The 17,801-nt window shown below is 41.1% G+C and overlaps 1 protein-coding gene across 1 annotated transcript in view; it reads left to right on the forward strand.

The window, feature by feature from the left end:
* Nucleotides 1-17,337, forward strand: part of LOC119901897 (macrophage mannose receptor 1-like) — a 45,862-nt gene extending 28,525 nt beyond the window's left edge. The window contains exons 26-33 of the mRNA XM_038717663.1: nucleotides 1,613-1,715; nucleotides 6,661-6,884; nucleotides 7,183-7,348; nucleotides 8,503-8,667; nucleotides 8,860-8,976; nucleotides 15,668-15,826; nucleotides 16,034-16,060; nucleotides 16,158-17,337. Of these exons, the coding sequence (XP_038573591.1) occupies nucleotides 1,613-1,715; nucleotides 6,661-6,884; nucleotides 7,183-7,348; nucleotides 8,503-8,667; nucleotides 8,860-8,976; nucleotides 15,668-15,826; nucleotides 16,034-16,060; nucleotides 16,158-16,420 (1,224 nt within the window). The 3' untranslated portion in view covers nucleotides 16,421-17,337. The remainder of the gene's footprint in view (nucleotides 1-1,612; nucleotides 1,716-6,660; nucleotides 6,885-7,182; nucleotides 7,349-8,502; nucleotides 8,668-8,859; nucleotides 8,977-15,667; nucleotides 15,827-16,033; nucleotides 16,061-16,157) is intronic.
* The last annotated feature ends 464 nt before the right edge of the window (nucleotides 17,338-17,801 follow it).

A 17,801-nucleotide genomic window follows, 5' to 3' on the forward strand; every position in this document is an offset into this window, starting at 1 on the left:
AGCTTGAGGTTGAGAGGGTGAGCAGCCTTAAATATCTGGGCGTCCACATCAACGTGGACCTCACTTGGACACTGAACACCACACGGCTGGTCATGAAGGCTCAACAGCTGCTGTACTTCTTGAGGAGACTGATTGGTATTGTCACCTAAAGCTGATGATACACGGGGTACCTTTTTGAGCAATGTTGCTGGGAAATCTTGCTAGTGGCAAGTCCGGCTATGTTTTTAACAGATAGGGGCGGTGCGGGTGGGGGAAGGGGCTTACGGTAGTAATCTTTACTCATTATCATTGATGGCAACGTTGCCCTGCACAATTGCTCTAAAAGTTGCTCTGTGTATCATCAGCTTTAGATCCTCAGCAACTTCTACAGGTGCACTGTTGAGAGCATTCTGACCAGCTGCATTACTGTGTGGTATGGAAGCACTACTGTTATGGACCACAAGTCTCCAAAGATCACCAGGACTCCACTAACCTCCCTGCAGAGCATTTACTATTACAGTCCACAGAAGGGCTTCCATTATCAAGGAAATTGAAGGTTAAACTTAAGTTCCAACTGGCATTCCTTGTGCTACCTTTCTTCATAATGTGTACTCCTTTCTGCTATTTTAGTTTATGGAGTTTAACTCAACTGTGTGACTTCACATTCACAAACAGATACGTTCAGTTAACCGTTCCCCAAAAACATGAGCATGTTCAATGAACCTTAAGCATGTTTATGCCCAACACTGTATGGACACACACTTCGCCCGCATAGTTGTTGTGTGTGGACTGACAACACAATTGCATTTACATGTTCAATGTGGTCACAATGTGTCCCTGGCCACCTCCGGAGGTGGTTTGGCCAAACAGATCACATCAGATCCACTTCAGTGCATCCTGGGTGCATTTACACCTCTACTTTTATGTGGTCAAGCACCATCAGATTGCAATCCGATCACCCAAAATGCATTTAAATGCCTGGTGTATTTGTCCCCCCCCCCGTTCCCATTTTTGCCCGCATGTCTGGCACAGTGACAAATTAATACATAATTAAATCAATAATAAAATAGACAAAGAAGTACATTAAAACTCTCTTGTTAAAAAAAAATCTGTCTGGCAGCAGGGTGGGACAGGTTAAAAAATAAATACATAAATAAATGACATGTGTCATTACAAATACAATATCATACTTTGTTACTATACTCTGTTATGTCATAATGTTCATTCATTTATTTATCCACTGTATTACTTAGTTGACATTATTTATGATGTATTGGTTATTACAAAGATATATATATGTTAATGGATAAATCAGGGAATTTAAAAATCTGAGACTGTGGGCCTTACATCAGACAAAGCTTAGGAAAATTAAACCCACCCCCTTAGTTTGCTTGCTCAGTATAGCTTAGTTCCTGGATGCCTATGGGATCATGATTATATTATTTGATCCCATAGACACTCAGCAATTGAGCCATGATAGGCTGATATTGCTGTTTGACATGACTTCAGACTCCGCCAAATACATAAAAAGGTTTGTCCCAAGGAATGTTAGCATCTATCTGCAGAAAATGTATCATTAACCTGGATCTTACCATAGTTTGCCCTTTACCTCACCGTTGCTGTGTTTTACCAGAATCAGTGTGCTGCGATGACTACCAATTCCAAAATTGGTATTGGAAAATGGAAAAAAAAGTCCTGCAGTGACACCACTGGATATATCTGTCTTCGAAATGTTGGTGAGCATACCCTTTCCTATGGCCTAGAATGATTTTCTATATTCCAGTGTTTCTATATTATCATTATTATTATTATTATTATTATTACAGGGTACCCGCGGGGTCTTAAAAGTATTTTAAAAGCATTACATTTCATTTACAAAGTATTACATTTTATTTACCAAGGACTTACATTTTTTCTTGTCCTTTTGTTGGATTAAATTAATGCCGTAACGTCATAAATAAATACTTTGTGTGTGTGAGACTTAATAATATACTCCTTTTGGTGTGACTGATGTTATACAGCAGTACAGGTAACATTCCTGTTCCTGCCAGTGTTTAGCTTTACGCTCTGGACTGTGGAGTGTTCGCGGTGCACGAGCTCTGGCCATCCAGCTCTAGTGCGTATCAGTTAGTTCAGGAAAGAAAACAAAACTTCTCTGACATGCTACTAACAAACTTATAATAGTCCGTCGCCTGAGAATGGGCAAGTGCCTGAAATGCAAAAAGCTAGAGATATGGACAAGTTGGCGGTTGAGGCCGAGGGAATTGCAGCTGAGGTTAGCACAACTAGCGGATCGGAGCGAGCGCTAATGGAACAGCGGAGCTGGAAGACCCACTGCAGGTTACTGGTCAGTTACAACAGCAACGAGGACAGGTGTGTGTATAAGACGGTGTCTGCGCCACTGTTGTAGAGTAAAGCTGATGATACACGGAGCAACTTTTAGAGCAATGGTGCTGGGCAATATTGCCGTCACTGGTGATGAGTAAAGATTACTACTTTAATCCCCTTCCTCCACCACTCCGCCACCCAACACGGCCCACCGCTATCCGTTCAAAACATAGTTGGACTTGCCACCAGCTTTTAAGAGTTCTTAGTGCACAAATATTGTATTCATTTCATAGTTGTCATTTACACTGTGGATACTGGGGACATGTATCCATTCCTTTTTTAAAGAATGTTAAATTTTGTTTGTTATTCGTTCTGAAAATGGCTTGTAACAAGAAATGTTAAAAAACAAATGAAATACTTTGAGAAAGATTTATGTGCACAATAAGAAAACATGCAATGCAATTTAAAGATAGAAGAAACAAATGTGCATTGTCCAAAAAAAGATTCTTAAGCTAAAAAAAAACAAGCTGCTGAGTGCTGCATTATATTCTTTCTATTATATTATTTTGTCACCTGAATCACTTTATGTAAATAAAGACAATTCTACCATAAATTGGTGCAGAAAATGTCTCCAGAATGAAGGAAATTTTCTGGGGGACCCCCAGACCACCCATTTTTATATTTCAGCATTGAATATTTCATCAAGTAGTGTTAAAATGTCTTCTTGTCTTGTTCTCGTGAACCCAGTATTGTAAATCGTGCATGTGAGCCAAGTGTATCGTCACACCCCAAATCTGAACCCCTATGTCCCCACCACTTTTCAACACAAAGTGATGTTCTTGATTCATTTTATCTTAACAAAGTACAAACACACTCCAAAAAGCTACAGTGTGTTAAATATGAATGTATTATAATAAAATATTTTATTAAATTCATGTAACTTTGTAAATAATTTTCTCAGGCTTAAAATTCATATAGATTTTCCATTATACCGAAGTTAATGGTATTAAATTTCATCCTAGGTGGTATTAAAAAGGTCTAAAAAAGATTAACTTTGACAATCCTGGGGGTACCCTGTATTTTGTTTTTAACCTTTTATTTTTACCTGATATTCTGTATTTTCCTAATTGACAGATGGTATAACCATCAGCCAAGCATCACCTATCTCATGCTTGAACTGTGTGCACTCTACGGTTGTTCTGGGTGCTTCCACTACACAGTAACAGCAGGCATATTGGATAAAGAGTGAAACATGCCTCCAGAAACTTCCACTGATCAAGCTGGCTAACTTCCAGTTTAGCCATTGGCTAACTTACATAGGATGAAAACATTTAATTGTGTGGCACTTTTAAACTTCCCAAATGTTAGTGGAAGAATGGTTCAAATTCTGATTGTGACAGTTGTCATTCCAAGGGAGTTGTGACTAGGGGTGTGTCGAGATCTCATGCCACAAGATTCTGCATATTAAAATGTGACGACATTTCTCATCATGTAGCGCAATAACATAATACACAGAAGAGTATAGGGCAGGTGAACTTGAGACTAGACTCATTACATGATGGTGTTAGTCTGATAATATTACGACTTTTCTCGACATGTCAGAGAACACATGTGGGAGAGATTCTGAATGTGCAGAAAGCAGATATGGGGACTCGAGTTTGAGACTGGTACTCAAGTCGCACTTAAGTCACACACAACTTCAGACTTGACTTGAGACTCGTCCTCAAAAGACTTCAGACTTGACTTGAGACTCGTCCTCAAAAGACTTCAGACTTGACTCGGACTCGAGGTTCGGGACTCGTCGTTATTCCTCTCCCTGCATTAGTTATAACCTGCCTACGTAACCCATACTAAGTACGTATCTGCTGCGCACAGCCACACTTGGAAGAGGACAACAAACACCGGCCAAAATGTGTGACCTATCAGATTCTGTGACCCAAATGGCAAGTTAGCGCCAGAGGCTTTGTTGACGATGTGAAGCGATTGCAGTTTGATTGGGTGGGCAATATATCATGGCCATACAGGCTAATGTACTGTACTTTATGGAGACACTACAGGTGAATACAGTAAAATCTGTGTCTAATAAGTGCAAAAACGATCACCACATTGATATGCAAATTAAAAAGCATTAACTAATTACAATGCGCCAATTTCACTAAATTTGACATGGTACTGCAGGTGAATAGGATAAACAAAATAACTACAGCATACCACAGAACTTCCCCAGTTAATAGATATATACTTAATTTATCCCGAGGGAAATTCAAGAAAATGTAATGACTTACATTAAGAGGCTTTTCCCTTAAAACAAACTCCATCTAAATGTGTATTTTGGAGTTTTCTTTCCATTAAAGTAAAAGACATAGAAGCATCAGTTATTGTGTGTGTGTGTGTGAGTGTGTGTGTGCATGTGGTAAGTGCAATAATAATAATAATAATTACCACTTACAGTGGTTATGAAGCTGTCATTAATTGCAGTGCACATTACAGGGTTATGCTCTGTAAGTGATTAATAGGTTACATTTACAGAATTTCTTACAACATTCATTATAACCATGAAAGACTTCACTTGGATTCTAGTTGAAAGACTTGTGAGCAGCTCTGGCAGAAGGTTTTAACATGAACAGAAATCCTGCTGAAACAGGAGGTATTAAAGTCCAGGAGTTTATAACTGAATTAAAATGAATTCATTTATCATTGAGGTGAGAAGGTGCCACATGCACCTTTAAAGAGGTTATTTTCCCAAACAAAAGACACAAAAATGGAGGGAAGACTAAATCATTCCTGCATGTGTGTGTTGACTCAGCAGGGATTATATTAAATCAGAAAAGCTGATCTACAGTAGGAAACATATCTGAGAGCAATACAGAATGCCTGAGAGCCTTGCTGCATTATATTAGAATTTTAGATTTTGAATTGTCAACTGCCACCTGAACTTTGTTTCCCTTTACATAAATAAAAACAATTCCACCATAAATGGGTGCAGAAAGATTCACCAGAATGCCAGAAATTAAGTGTTTAATGCTCAAAGTGTTTATTTATTTCATTATTTAAGATTTCTTAAAATAGTGTAACGCAAAAGAAAAATGGATCCACTGTTTCTTTTCCAATAATGTGGGAAGTAAATGCTTTAGATCTCTGATCAGCCCGGCATTCATAGCAACACAGTCTGCTAATCAAAATTGAAAGACTGTTGGATTTCATGATTGATGGATCAGAATTAAGTAGTACTAAACTAAAAGGAACAAATGTAATTTCATGTACGGTTTCTGACTGTGGCATGGAACTTGTGGGTGTGAGTGAGTAAATCATGCAGCCGGAGTCAGACCTTCAGCTCAGGGTAGGGGGCAGGCTTCAAGATGGGAGAGCAAGTACGGAGTTCAAACAAGCGCCAAAGTGGTTAGTTTTCTGACAGGGCTTTGTTAATACAGTAAATAACTTAATGCATTGCCACAAACAGTTATTATAAGAGTTGCTCAATGATGTGATTGACACTTGGTCTTCCCTCGTCTTGGCAGTACACACTAGCTAGTAGCAGATAGGAGGGGCGAGTCAGTGAACAAGTTAGTGGAGATGAGGTTTACTTTACTGACTCCCATGTCAGAAAAAAGAGTTGTATGTGTCAAATGATTGAGTACTGACTCGCACATCACTAAAAGATGTATATGTCTATTCCATGTGAGGTGTTTGAGGACACACTGACTGTCATTTAATGCACTTATTTTGAAAAGAAATTCACTTCACAGCTTCGGAGAAAGACTTGATTTTTACACAAGCCTTGATGGAGCTTCGACAAAATATTAATTAAACTTATTATTTTGGTTTTTTTTCTATATTTAACAGCAGTCCTAAAGTAACTAATGATTTGTTGCGTGACTGTTGTGTATTGTTATCAAGACTCACCAATGATCAATGGGAGGCTGTGGCTCAGGAGATAGAGCGGGTTGCCGCATTGCGGGAAGGTCGGTGGTTCAATCCCCTCCAGGCTACATGTAGAAGTATCCTTGGGCAAGATACTGAACCCCAAACTCCCTCTGGCGGCTGTTCTGCCAGTATGAATGTGTGTGAATGTTAGTTTCATTCAGTGAATGAATGTGGGTGAATGCAGATGTAGTGTAAAAGCGCTTTGAGTGGTCGAAAAGACTAGAAAGGCGCTATACAAATACGGAGCATTTACATCAAAAGTATGATTTCAACAATACAAATTTAAGACGTGTGTTTTCGGTTATACTGTTGAACTGAGTTATAGAACTGGATGACTAATTCTTCTCAGAAAAGTGGAAAAGAATAGTAACTGTTAAGTATCAATAGAACAGAGCGCCTGAAATTTGTCAAATTTCTCTCCCTGAACAGACGCCTCTCTCCCAGACTCCCCTGAACCAACAACTACAGACTATGTCAAAATATTTAACGACTCTATCAAGTTTGTTACTAAACAAATGACCTGGCAGGAAGCAAAGAAGCACTGTGAGGGGGATGGTGCCAAACTGGCTAACGTGCGAAATGAGTGGACACGGGTCTATGTTGAGCTAATGGCGATAAAAGCTCCTCTGTGGATTGGAGTGAACAAAATGGAGGTACAGGGCAAACTCACTCAGCAAACACGACTAACCCTTGTTTGTAACTTGAAACATTTGCTGACTCCTGTAAATCCATGACATGTAGTATAACATCCTGATTAACAATAACGTACTTGTGTAGATCAATTAGATGCGCAAGAGCTAAAAATTACAAAAGAAAACATGTAACTTTTTAACAATGTGGGAGACTAGCTAATTGTTAGACTTTTTTGTTCAGTTCATAATGGAATTCTTCATAATGACAGTATTTTAAATTAATGATGCTGAATGCAGTTTGATTAATTGTTGCTTTCAGACCTCCGGATATTTCAGATATATTGATGGCTGGCCTATCACCCAAAGCAACTGGGATGCTTTAGAACCAAGAATGAACCAACCCTGTGTGTTTGTGAATGCAGAGGGAAAATGGAAGACTGCTGACTGCAATCAGAACATGACCAGCGTTTGTATGAAGTCTACAGGTAGGGCTCACATACATTTTAAAAAGGGCTGGACTAATCGAACATTAATCGAAACCAAAATTCATAGCCTCTAACCAACGTAATTTTACCACGTCTGTTATTTTGGTTACGTGTGTTCATGTACTTTTGCCTTAAAAACATGATACCCCTATGATGTCACATTACTCCTGTTCAGTCCGGCTCAGCTTCCAGACTGGAGTCTGAAGCACCTTCACTTTCCAGCAATTGGAGAAACAACAGACAGACTTTAATTAACGGACACACTGTGACCTACACTGCACATTTACTGCCAGACTGACAACTTACTCGCACGCTTTCACCGCATTTACATTTACACAATTGATTTTTGACACTGAATAATCGTTAATTAATCGTAATTGAGGTAAAAAAGTTCAATTAATTGTGATTTAGATTTTAGGTCAAATTGTCCACACCTAATTTTAATATATTCATGTGCAGTGTTTCCCCTAGGAATTTTTTAAGGGGGGGGTGGTGGGCCCCCCGTAACTACTAGTGTCGCAGAGTGGATGAGTTACGCATACATGGTGTCGGTCGTCATAAACCGGCACACAAACTGTAGCCTACAGTCGATCCATTTATGAATTCCACAATTCTATCCGCTTATTTCAGGGGGCGGAGCGGGGGTCGTTTTGGGGGAAAGGCCACCCCCCTAAAACAATGGTAGGGGAAACACTGATACATAACTCGTCCTAAATGTTTTCCTGCCTTTACCTGTTTGAAATACGGTTACAATTGTTACTGTAGTTTTTTGTTTTAGATGTGCCGTTTTCTTGTACTACAGTATTGTCAAATAGGTGCTAATTCAGTGCATTTTATTTGAAAACATGGACCACGGTTGCCCCGGCCTTTCTATGTGGAGTTTGCATGTTCTCCCCGTGTCTGCGTGGTTTCTCTCTGGGTGCTCCCTAGATTAACTGGTGACTCTAAATTGCCCTTAGGTGTGAATGTGAGTGTGTCTATGTGTGGCCCTGCGATGGACTGGCGACCTGTCCAGGGTGTACCCCCTCCTTTCGCCCGATGTCAGCTGGGATTGGCTCCAGCCCCCACGACCCTGTACGCAGGATAAGCGGGCAATGGATGGATGGACCACACAGTACATTTGTTGATCCCATTCCCATTTCTCACATCCACAGATGTGCCACCAACAGTGCCAAGTGATTTCCCTGGAACTTGCCCTGATGATCCAGATTCACCCAGATGGCAGCGTAACAGCTGGTTACCATTTAAGGGTCATTGTTACCTCTTTCTCACAGAAAGGGTTGAGTGGCCAGATGCATCTGCTAACTGTGTCAGACATGGTAAGGATTTTGAATGGATGATCTGATACCTGTCTAGACCGTACAGAGTACAAAGCGCTGTGAGATAACTGTTGTTGTGATTTGGCGCTATATAAATAAAATTGAATTGAATTGAATACATATTCTTAATCACTAAGCTTTAATTAAGTACCTACTGTTCTCTATGTGTTTATTTCTTTGTTGTTTATGAAGGTGGAACTCTTGCCAGCATTGAAGATCCTTTTGAGCAAGCCTTCATTAAAGACAGTATCGACAGATACAAAGACATGCACGAATCTTTCTGGATTGGCTTGTATAAAACTCACAAAGGTAAAGTAACATTGTCTACTCTTTCATGAAAACAAACATTGAGCTACACGACACAAGGAAAATGATCTTTGAAACAAAGAGGTCACAAACTTAGCTTAATTATTTATTCCTGCTGAATAAAGACCTGAAACAGGCAGAGAAAATACATTTGATCACAACAAAAGAAGAAATTGAAGAGAGACTGAAAGCTGCAGTCTGTAATAATTGAACATCCAATGCAAAACCTTCCGCATCTCTCTCTGCTGCTCGTATCACTCAACTAAGCACCCACCAAACCCACAAGAAGGAGTTGGTTGCCCTGTGAAACCACATCCCGCGTAGGGCTCTTCATGGCGAGAGTTTCGCCAAGACCCCAATCCCTCTCGCTTCAACTAGTCTTTTAAACGACGCAATGCATCTCAGGCTTCAGCCCCAGGCTTCAGAAGCAGCTGCCACAACATCTAACAGCAGGATAAGAGGCTGTTCCCCTAAAAAGTTATTCCCCACTGTTTGTCATCATGCCTCTTTGCCAGTTGTTGACACAAGTGCCATGGCATAGAACATAATGAGCCTGAAGCTCTGTGTGGAGTCAGGACGTGATCACACACGTGTTTTGTACTATACACTCTTGTTTGTCAGCCACTGTATTTGCAAATCTTCTGAAGCAGTGCACAACATGTACACCAGCAGTGATTGACATTGCTGTAGCATACCTACTTACTGTTAATAAAGTTATGAATAATAATATTCAGAAATATTATTATTATATATGATCGTAACTAAGTTAAATTTGGCTAAAGGATTACAGAGGACATCAACTTGGCCACAGATTGCAGGATTTTGGTTTTGCCTTACTGCGTGTTGTTTATCCCAACGTCTGGATGACAAAGGCTCACTGTCGGCTCATTCGTTGTGTTCAGGGCCTCCATGGCTTGGCACGCCACACAGCCTCTCGAGTGGGTTTTGAGCCGATGGGGTTCTCCCGGAGTACTTTGACTGGCTGGTGGTTGCGGAAAAACTCTCGCAGTGCTAGGGCGTTGGCCTGGCTTTGTTCACTGGTTGATGTCCTCGGTGTTACAGCTGGCATGACTAACCCACGTGGCTGAGTCCAAACTTCGGTGGGAGTAGCGAAAGTTAATTTGACTGAAGTAAGGTTTGCATTCAAAGTTGCGTGACTTAAACGGTCTGATAACTTTAACAAGCAAAACAAAAGAAAAGTAAATTCACCGAACTCTTGGTTGCTGGCGTTGCTCGGAGTAGAGAACAGGGCATAAGAGAGAAGAGAAAGAGTGCTCAATGCGCTGTGTTTTTGTTGCCTGGGACGTATCTCCAGGGGGGGAGGGCTTGGTCCCTCTGAGGTTTCTGTGTCTTAACTTTTTAATATGACTTTAAGCCTATTAGCCCATGTTTTAATCAAATATCTTTCCACAATCAACTCTTAGATGTCATAAACAGTTATAAAGTTTTAAGCATTTGATGAAAGGAAAAGAAAAGCTATTGTTAATCGTCCATAACAATTAGAATAGTTACCAGTTAACATTTCATAGTGATCACAGCAGATGAAGGAGCCTCTTAACTTAACTTCTAGGAGAATACTGATTATTAAACATTCTTACTAAGAAAATATTTGAGAAAGTTTTAAGAACGCATCAGATTACTAACAATAAAACCGACAGTAATATAAATTAAGCACAAGGAGAGGCAGAGGAACAATGGCATGTAATACTTCTTTTTGTACTCTGTGGGGACCCTGGTTCCATGAGAGGACCTGGAAATCACGGACTATTTAATTTATAGTTAATTCAATCCTTGGCCCAGGAGCTGGGAAAATTAGTTATTTAACACATGATAATATTTCTGTACCATATCATTTCTAAGAAAGTATATAAAAGGGTTGGAACAAAGCATTAGTTAAATATAAATTAAACACAGGAATGTAACTGAGCATTGATGTAGATTAAGAGCACTGCAAATTAACTTGTTCATGGTTTCTTCTTTTCAACATATTTCTAACAAGAACAACATGGTAATAAACTACTCAAAATTGAAGTGAGGAGAACTATTAGATAACTGTTAAAGATTATTTAGCTAAACAGAGTAATGAGGCAAGTATATAAGGAGACAACATTTGGGACTGTCATTTCTCTGGTGTCTGGTTTTCCTTATCGGTTCCACATTGGCCTGAAAAGGGAGAGGGCATGTTAAGAGTCCGTCTCGGGTTACGTACCCCTTGTTCCCCTTGAACGCCTCTGGGCGTGGCAGGGCTGAAATCATGAATGAAACTACTCCAATCGTATTGGCATTGCTAGAACGGTAGCGCGTGACGGCGTAACTCCGCCTGCCCCCCAGCGTGCAGTAACCCGTAGGCACGACTAAGAGGAGAGTGCATGGGTGCCGGGTGCAGAAGGAAGGTCCAGACTGTAAAACCGGATGAAAGTGTGAGGAGTGGCCCAGCCAGCTGCCTCACACATATCCTGGAGCGAAGCCCCTACGAGGAGGGCCCTAGAGGCTGCCATGCCTCGAGTAGAGTGCGCCCTTATGGCCAAAGGTGAAGGTAACCCGCGCACCTGATAGGCCAGGGAAATAGTCTGAACGATCTAGTTGGTGATCGTGTTTGTTTAGAAGCGGGGAGCCCAGCCTTGGGGGACCCGAAACACACCAGCAACTGGTCAGCTTTCCTCCACTGGGAGGACCTCAGAGTGTAAATACTCAGTGCTCTGACAGGGCAGAGCAGATGAAGTCTCCCGTCCTCCGCCGCCAAATGAGGTGGGGATGAAACGCCTGCAGCACCGTAGACCCTGCCAACCTGGACGGAACCTTAGGGACATAGCCCGGACAGGGGTGCAGGATGGCTCTGACCCTCCCCGGGCAAACTCAGTTAGGGGTCAGGTGCTTGGTCTCAGCCGACTCCAGGGATTCAAAGGGGTCTCAGCCAGCGCTTCGAGAACAACCGCCAGGTCCCAAGTGGGAACCCTGGAACGAGTCACGGGTCTCATCCTCCGGGCTCCACGGAGGAAGCGCACGACCAGTGGAAACCTCCCCAGAGGCCCATCCCTCAGAGGGGCGTGGAACGCTGCCATGGCAGCCACATACACCTTGAGTGTGGATGGGGAAAGGCCAACAGAGAAACGGTCCTGGAGGAACTCCAGTACCATAGTCACCGGGCAGGTAACTGGGTCCACCGCCTGTTCTCTACACCAGTTGGCAAACACATTCCACTTCAGGCCGTACGTCCTTCTCGTGGATGGGGCTCTGGAGCTGAGCAGCGTCTCGACTGTTCCGGCCGTCAGGCCCGCCTCGGCCACGTCTGCACCATGGCATCCAGCCCTAGCGGGGCTGGGGGCGAGAGGGAGAACCACAGCGGACAGTGCGTAGTCTCTCGAGACGCAAACAAGTACACGTCTATGGGGCCGAACCTTTCTCATAATAACTCCACCAGTTATTACACACACAGTTACAAAATCACTTCAATAGCACCACAGTTGGGGCGGCTGTGGCTCAGGAGGAAGAGCGGGTTGGCCGTTAATCAGAAGGTCGGCGGTTCAATCCCTGGCCCCCCCCGGTTGCATGTTGAAGTGTCCTTGGGCAAGATACTGAACCCCGCGGCTGGCGGCTCCGCCAGTGTGTGAATGTTAGTTTCTGTTTGAGCACTTAGGCTCAGTGTATGAATGTGAATGACTGCAGATGTAGTGTAAAAGCGCTTTGAGTGGTCGAAAAGACTAGAAAGGCGCTATACAAATACGGAGCATTTACATTTACCTGGGGGTGGAGTCTCCATTCCCCGGGCCTCGGCCCCTGTCTCGACAGCAGGTCTGCTCCCTGATTCTGGGTCCCAGGAGTCTCTGAGGGACAACAGACTGGCGGGGAAATTAGTTCTATGGCCCCTTTCTCCAGCAGAGAGCGAACTTCTTGTCCCAACACCTGGCTCTGCTCTGAGTGAACCGCAGTCCAGACCAACCCGTTGAATCTGGGGGGGCGGACCCGGAACTGCAGCCTGTAGCCCTCCATGACGGTGCGCAGGACCCACGGGGAAATGTTGGCAAGGCTCCACCAAGCGGCTACTCAGGACTTCTTCCCCCGCGAGACTGAAGAACGGTCCTCAGATCCGTTGTCTCGGGGGGCTATCGTCACACAGGGCATGAGTGTCCCCAGCCATGATGTAGCGCGGGCATGGAAAGACACACTGCCTGAACTGCTCACCAGCCATCTCCTCTGCTTCTCCTTTCAGGTAACTTCTTGTGGTTGCTTTCTTCTGCGTAGTCTCAAACATGCCAGAGTGCCTGCTGAATAGAAAACAGCTAATGTATCCGGTGTGCCGGCGTGCTTATATATACCTCCAGTTACGCCGTCACGCGCTACCATTCTAGCAACGCCAATAGGATCGGAGTAGTTTCATTCATGATTTCAGCCCTGCCACGCCCAGAAGCGTTCCCATAGTGTGGTCACCGACGCAGTTCGAGTTCCCTCGAAGGGGAACATGTTAATGGCTCTTTGGTGGGGTAGAGATCTGGACTGAAGAAAGGGGTTCTTTGATGTCTGAAGTAATTTGAAAAGGGGAAAATCGTTACTATGGTTACCCTGGCTTTTAGGTCTTGGGGAGTGTCTGTGTGTGGGGTGGAGATTCATGAAAAAGGTCCTGGCAGCCTGGTTCAGGATGACGTTAGTATCTGGACATGGTTAATATTGTCAATTTGTCATGCAGAGAGTCTGTTATCTCAACTTCACCGGAGGTGGTAGGTTTCCCAAACAGCACTTGGAGTGGAGCAAACCTTTCACCCCTCCTTTGGGGTAGTTAAGGGCCTGGAGTCACCCCCCTCTTTCTCTCAGGGAGAAACAAAGAGAGAGATGCTGGATTCTTTCCTTTTGGTATAATATAATAATCACCACACTGCATTAGAGGCTCCTCCTGGCACTGATTGGTTGGTTTGACTCAGTTTGTGGTGGACTGCAAATGCTATTAGGAGCACTACGAGGATCAAACAATTTAATTAATAAATTTAACAAATTATCCGTCTCGTGCTACTTTCAGGATATAGTGTTAGTAGTTTTAGCAAGTAAACAAAAAGTTGATTTCTAAAATAATTCCCCACTGCTGCTTTTATATTTAAGTACCATGTCTAAAAACAACCACATATTGCAGTTCATCACATAAACCCATAATGTTATGCATACAGGGCACACAAAATCTAAACCTTAATGAGAAATGTTGTTGAAATATTTTCATATTCATAATGGTTAACTGCAGGGACGTACCTCTTGCTATACAAAACATCCATATATTACACTTCAGATAAGTTGGAAAGAGTAATACAATATTGTACACAAGTAAAAGTACTGTTACTTTAAAAGACATTTTACTATTTTATTAAAGTATGTGTAATATGTACCTACATAAAAGTAAAGTGTAGGTAAGTATGTTTAAATGAGTTAGCAGTATGGAAAAATTATAATATATGATACTACTGTTACATGTTACTGTTAAATATCATCTTTAGGCTACAAAATAAATTGCATTAAATGTCAGCTTACATGCTAGTGGAACAACATAGCAACATGAGCACTGATGTCCAAACGAACAATAAATAACTTTTCTATATATGGCACTTTGCAGCCTGTGAATACAACTGATTATCAATTATATACAACCACCTTCCTGAGTAGCCTTACTAAAATTAAGTAGACAAGAGGACACAACTCAGACAAACACAGAATAAACAACTGACAGTAAAATATACAACCTTTTTAGTATATATATATATATATATATTAGTATTATAAGCCGCATAAATTAAATAGACTGACACTAGTTGAATCGACAGTAGAATAAAACATCACCACGGAAGGAAACATGGCACTGGAGACAAAATAAAAACTCCACAGCAGCTACAGCTACAAACACGCTTAACGCAAAGGAGAGACTGCACAGTTTTTGCACAATGTGTAGCACACACACAACGCTATGTTGATGCAGTGGTCTTCACCTGTCTGAATGGCATTCTGCAAGTCTTTCAAAGCATAATATAACCAGTCCACTGAGATTCTCAAAACATTTTGAGCTGACAGGGGCTCTGCAGTCACATCAGGGATTTTGTCAAAAACTTTAGAAAGGCCTCACTGAAGGAAAAGGTTCCTCTGTGAGCACAGAAGTCACCTGGAGGATCCACCGTTAGGATATTAGATGTGGTGAATAATATATGTGCTTTTGACTCATAACAGTTTAAAATAGCACTGTAGCAGTAGGACAGAGGATCAGTGACCTCTTAAGGGGAGAGTAGTGATTGGTGGTTATCTAGGGACTGAACCCTTCTATAGAATTTGACCTCTAACCCTTGTTTTGTTACCTCAGAATAGTACTGAACCCTTCTATGGTATCTAACATACACCTAAACACACCCTATATAAGCGATGTTTGATGTACAGAAAAGATCACAGTGGCCATGGTACAATTTTGTTACAGTAACAATAGACCACAACTACCGAGTAGAATAGCGATGGGCCATCAATTCACCTCACACACAAACAAGTAACCCTGTCTCACACACACACTGCAAAGCACTATAGGAATTATGTATTGGAAAACTTCATTGTTGTAAAATCTAGTTTCCGTTTACAGTGAAAGAAAAGATATTGAATATTAAATTGAAGACGTGCTTCATCTGGTACAAAAGGAAACTCCAGAGAAAATAAATACTGAATTTGTTTTTGTATCCAGGCATGTGGATGTGGTTGGATAAAACCGCCATGGACTACACTAACTGGGGTGAAGGTCAATATTCTAGCAACAGTTATGGAGCAATTCAAATCGCAGATGGAAGATGGACGACATTTAGATCGCGGTATGACAGACCATATATTTGCAAAACCTCCAAAGGTGAGACCATTATACCTATTAGGAATAACTTGAAAGTTGTTTTTTTTTTTATTATAACAGTAATAAGGAATGTGTAACACATACTGTTGAAACCCACAAATTTAATATATTTACATTTTAATTTAGAGTTTGTTTAATGTCAGTGAAACAATACAGAAATGATACACTTTTTGCAAAGTTTTTTGATCATGTTTGTTATCTTTCTAGTATTACATCCTGCACCACCAACAATTGGTAAGTTACATCTCTTTATCTTTTTTATTTGACTCATAATTATATTATATATTATGTATTTCTTCTGACTCATCATCTACATGTTGAATCTGTACAGTAAGTCCTGGGGTGCATCATCAAAGCCGTGGACGCATCATTTTGGCAGTTTCCCTGGTCATTGCTGCGATTGCCGTAGGCCTGGTCATCGTCTTATTTCTCTTCAAGAAGTCCGGCCACCGCTTACCTATCCCTGAAAAGTTAACAACCTTTGACAACCCACTCTTCTTCAACAATGAGCGGTCTCAGCCTGATCTTGTCGACACCAGTAAACTGGTAGCAAATGCAGAGGAAGAGACTCCTGGCCCTGTTAAAACTGTCTGATATAACACCAACAGAATCTACTGATCCACAGTATAGGCAGAGGGTTGATGGCACTCATTTGCATGACTAAGAATTCAATTTTCTCTAAACTACTGCTGTATACCTGCTAGGATTGTGAAATGTTTACTAGACAAGGCAAAGAAATGTTTTCCTGCTGGATCATAGTAAAACAGACAGTAACCATTGCATTTTATCAACCTTAAAAGTATTTTAGATTACATTGTGTGTGGAAATCCTGGTGAAGATATGTCTTACAAGTTAGAACTAAAATAATTGTATTAAAAGACAGTATAAATAGCAATCCATGAATCTACACTGAATGTCATGTGACTTTTTACTAAACTTTACAGAGAAAGCTTAAACGGTTTATTCTTGGCTTTACTTAGCTTAGATTTCATGTTTTTTTGTTTTCATTTTGTATATTGTTTACAATTTCAGTTAATCACTTCTCAGACTCAAATATTGTACTTTTATATTTTTTACTTTAATCTGCTGGTGGCTGTTAATGTTATGGCAGAAAATTGTGTCCTGTTACATTTAATCTTTTATGTATGTTCTATTATTACTATTACTGTTATGTCTTAGATATATCCTAGATATATATTGTGTTTTTATCCTTAACCTTTCCTCTCCTATACTCCTTATGTTAGTCTGTCCACATTTACTAGGGTTTAGGTCAGAGCTGTGAGATTGTTTTGGTGTTTTCCCTCTCTTGTTGTTCCTCTCCTCTCCAGGAATGTACATTCAAGGCAGAGAGAGGATCTCTGTTCCCTAAAACATAGAATCCTAGACTGTCCAGATGCCCAAAGCTAGCATCATGAGCAAAGGACTCTGGACCAGCTGTATATGTGTTTAAGAACTTCTCTGTTTATTCTCTTCTGTTAAATAAATTCTTCAAAGACAATGTTTGGTTGTAACTCAAGGACTCAGGAATATAATTTCCATGACAGTTGTTACTGCTTAGTCTTTAAGGTTTTACAAAAAAATAAACACTGAACATTGATTCATCTTTTGAATTCATAATAAATTTTAAAAGAGGCAAGCAATGTTTACAGAGAACCGATAAAACAACCTGGAGAAACAGGAAAAGGACAACGCTATTAGAGGAAGACATCTAAGATCTACCAAGACGCTGCTAGCAATGGCCGTGTTTATGTGGAGTCACAGTTAAAACAATTCACTTTTCTTCTTGATGCTAGCTTGTGTTTAACAGATTAGGTCTGAGAATTTAAAACTGCGTCAATTGATCTCCTTGTCCCCTCTGGGAAAGCTGAACAAGTAGAACACATACAATATAATCACCATATAAAGTTATCATGGAGAGCATATTTTAGATTCATGTTTCTTCAATGGAAAAATACATTTTAAAATCCATCAGTCT

The sequence above is a fragment of the Micropterus salmoides genome, unplaced genomic scaffold, assembly GCF_014851395.1.
Source record: "Micropterus salmoides isolate LMB-PRFRI ecotype aquatic unplaced genomic scaffold, ASM1485139v1 Ms_hic_scaffold_14, whole genome shotgun sequence".
In the NCBI taxonomy this organism is placed as follows: Eukaryota; Metazoa; Chordata; class Actinopteri; order Centrarchiformes; family Centrarchidae; genus Micropterus; species Micropterus salmoides.